General features: G+C 55.1%; 1 protein-coding gene across 1 annotated transcript; it reads left to right on the top strand.

Moving 5' to 3' along the window:
- Nucleotides 1–26: 26 nt before the first annotated feature.
- Nucleotides 27–2614, top strand: THOC3 (THO complex subunit 3). The gene is made up of 5 exons (XM_010170957.2): nt 27–204; nt 1067–1271; nt 1613–1774; nt 1865–1965; nt 2305–2614. Exons 2-5 carry the CDS (start codon nt 1228–1230, stop codon nt 2466–2468), a joined length of 471 nt encoding a protein of 156 aa, XP_010169259.1. The 5' UTR covers nt 27–204; nt 1067–1227; the 3' UTR covers nt 2469–2614.
- The last annotated feature ends 3 nt before the right edge of the window (nt 2615–2617 follow it).

Below are 2617 nucleotides of genomic sequence, written 5' to 3'. Positions count from 1 at the left end.
GCAGAGCCAGCTCATCCCTCCCATCAACGGCTGTCCTCTCCCTTCAGGTGAAGGAGAACAACTACCGGGGCCATGGGGACAGCGTGGATCAGCTCTGCTGGCACCCCAGTAACCCTGACCTCTTTGTCACGGCGTCTGGGGACAAAACCATCCGCATCTGGGACGTCCGCACCACCAAGTGCATCGCCACTGTCAATACCAAAGGTGAGTCACTGCCTTCCCAGGAGGGCTGCGGGCAGAACTTCTGCTGTGTGGGGCCTCTCTGCAGTGGCACGGTGCTTTGGACCCTTCTTGGTCGGTGCTGGCAATCAGGGCGCCTTTGCTGAGGGCATTTATCTTTGTGTTGTGCTCATCTGTGAGGAGCAGCAGTGAACACAAGGGCTGATGTACTCTGCTGTCAGGACTGGGGAAGCCGCTGGACTATGATGCTGGCTGTTAAAATGTCCTGTGTGTTTGTCTCTGGAGTCTGTGGGCTGCAGGGCTGGGCACTGAGGAAAGGCATGTTTGCAGAAAGCCATGGTGAGAGTAAAAGTTTGTGTGGATTCAGAAAACAATTATTTGAATTCATGTGCTCGTTAACCCAGATACTATCTCTGCCCTTGGAAACCTCAAATTTTGAGTTGTTGGGGCTGGAAATGGCATTGTAAGGTGGCATAACTGCAACCTGCTTTGTTCTTATCCTCATTCATAGGTATTTATTGGCTTCTGCTTGTTCTGGATCTTGAAAATCACTGGATTCACAGGATCTTTGAGTTGACCTTGTTTGGTGATTGGTGTGGTCCCATCTTGGCTGCAATGTGAAGGGCAGTGATGTAGACATGTTAGCTCAAAGCTGCAGTTCTGTTACGTCTGATTTTCAATAACTGTACATATTTTCTGGACAGTTACTGTGTAGGGTTTGTGTGTTAGACCGCAGCCCTGGCAGCCTTTCCCATTTGGGAGTGGTTTGGAGTTAGAGGAGCAGATTGTGGCCTTGGATCAGGAATAAAAACTGCCTGTCTGCTTAACTCGTGGCTGCTATGACTGTTGGGTGGAAATGGGAGCTGCTGCCTTTCTGTCCCTCCAGGGGAGAACATCAACATCTGTTGGAGCCCTGATGGACAGACCATTGCAGTGGGGAACAAGGACGATGTGGTCACTTTCATTGATGCCAAGACGCATCGCTCCAAAGCTGAGGAACAGTTCAAGTTTGAGGTGAACGAGATCTCCTGGAACAACGATAATAACATGTTCTTCCTCACTAACGGCAACGGTTGCATCAACATCCTGAGGTAGGCACCTGTGGCAGAGGGTGGGCAGGGCAGCTGGGCTAGCTGCAGCAGATGTCAGTCTGCAAGCCCCTTGGCTGCTTTTGGGGACCCTGAGTCCCACACCCCAGCTATTCCCAGCCCTCTGTTGGGAATGAACTTGCCCGGAGCTCAGGTTGCCCCAGTTCTGGGCTGGGCTCGCACAGAGTGACCTTGATGCTTTGCCTCATTCACTCAGCACTCCAGGTTTCTGCGAGCATGGTCCTGCACCAGCTCGGTTTGCTCCCAGTCCCACCTGCCCTGCTTCTGTCGAGGAGCCCTATGCTCCTCTCACTGCTTCCTGCCCTCTCCCTCCATCTCCGCAGCTACCCGGAGCTGAAGCCCATTCAGTCCATCAATGCTCATCCTTCAAACTGCATCTGCATCAAGTTCGATCCCATGGGGAAGTACTTTGCCACGGGCAGTGCTGACGCGTTAGTCAGCCTCTGGGATGTGGATGAGCTGGTGTGTGTGAGGTGCTTCTCAAGGTAGGTGGTGCTGTCCCCAAGTCGTTTGCCTCCCCTCTCCAGTGACAGTGCAGGAGGTGGCTCACTGTCTGCTTCGCTCTGTTGCTTCAGGCTTGACTGGCCTGTCCGAACGCTGAGCTTCAGCCATGATGGGAAGATGCTGGCCTCGGCATCAGAAGATCACTTCATTGACATTGCAGAGGTGGAAACAGGTAATGGTTTCCTTTTGGGGAACAGCGAGGAGGGAATTGGAGGGAGAAGTGCTGGTGGAGCTCGAGAGCACCGGGAGAATGGCTCTGCTAAGGAAGAGCTTGGCTGTGCAGAGCAGAGCACCATGAGGGGGAGCCTCTGCCTCGTTAGTCTGCGGTAGATGTGCGTGTGGTGTCTGTGCCTTGTCACCGGGTGATTAGAAGGTGCTGAAGCAGCGTTTGTTCCTCCTGTGCCCTGCACGGGAGAGAAGCAGCAGGTGCTTGTCTCAGGTGCGCTATGGGGCAGCGTGCAGCGGAGGGCTGGAGGGTCTCCAGGCTGACTTGGCCCCTTTTCCCATGCAGGAGAGAAGCTCTGGGAGGTGCAGTGCGAGTCCCCCACCTTCACAGTCGCCTGGCACCCGAAGAGGCCGCTGCTGGCCTTCGCCTGTGATGACAAAGATGGCAAATACGACAGCAGCCGGGAGGCTGGCACCGTCAAGCTCTTCGGGCTCCCCAATGACTCCTAATGAAACCGCACCAGGGCACGCAATGCTTCCCTGCTCATGGGGACGGGGGAGCGCTTAGTTAGTGTAGGTTGGGGTGAGGAGGTGGCTCCCCTCCTTGCCCGCTCAGCAGTGCTGCGGCCTGCGGCACAGCTCTGTGCGTACGGCTCCTG

Source organism: Antrostomus carolinensis, unplaced genomic scaffold, assembly GCF_000700745.2.
Source record: "Antrostomus carolinensis isolate BGI_N321 unplaced genomic scaffold, ASM70074v2 Scaffold31566, whole genome shotgun sequence".
Lineage (NCBI taxonomy): Eukaryota > Metazoa > Chordata > Aves > Caprimulgiformes > Caprimulgidae > Antrostomus > Antrostomus carolinensis.
This window is presented reverse-complemented; position numbering and strand designations above follow the sequence as displayed.

What these genes read in the sequence shown, in the direction of transcription:
- THOC3 (XM_010170957.2), top strand. Translation starts at nt 1,228, where the DNA reads ATGTTCTTCCTCACTAACGGCAACGGTTGCATCAACATCCTGAG. An exon ending in GGTTGCATCAACATCCTGAG is followed by an intron (nt 1,272 to 1,612) that starts GTAGGCACCTGT and finishes CCATCTCCGCAG; the next exon opens with CTACCCGGAGCTGAAGCCCA. An exon ending in CATTGCAGAGGTGGAAACAG is followed by an intron (nt 1,966 to 2,304) that starts GTAATGGTTTCC and finishes TTTCCCATGCAG; the next exon opens with GAGAGAAGCTCTGGGAGGTG.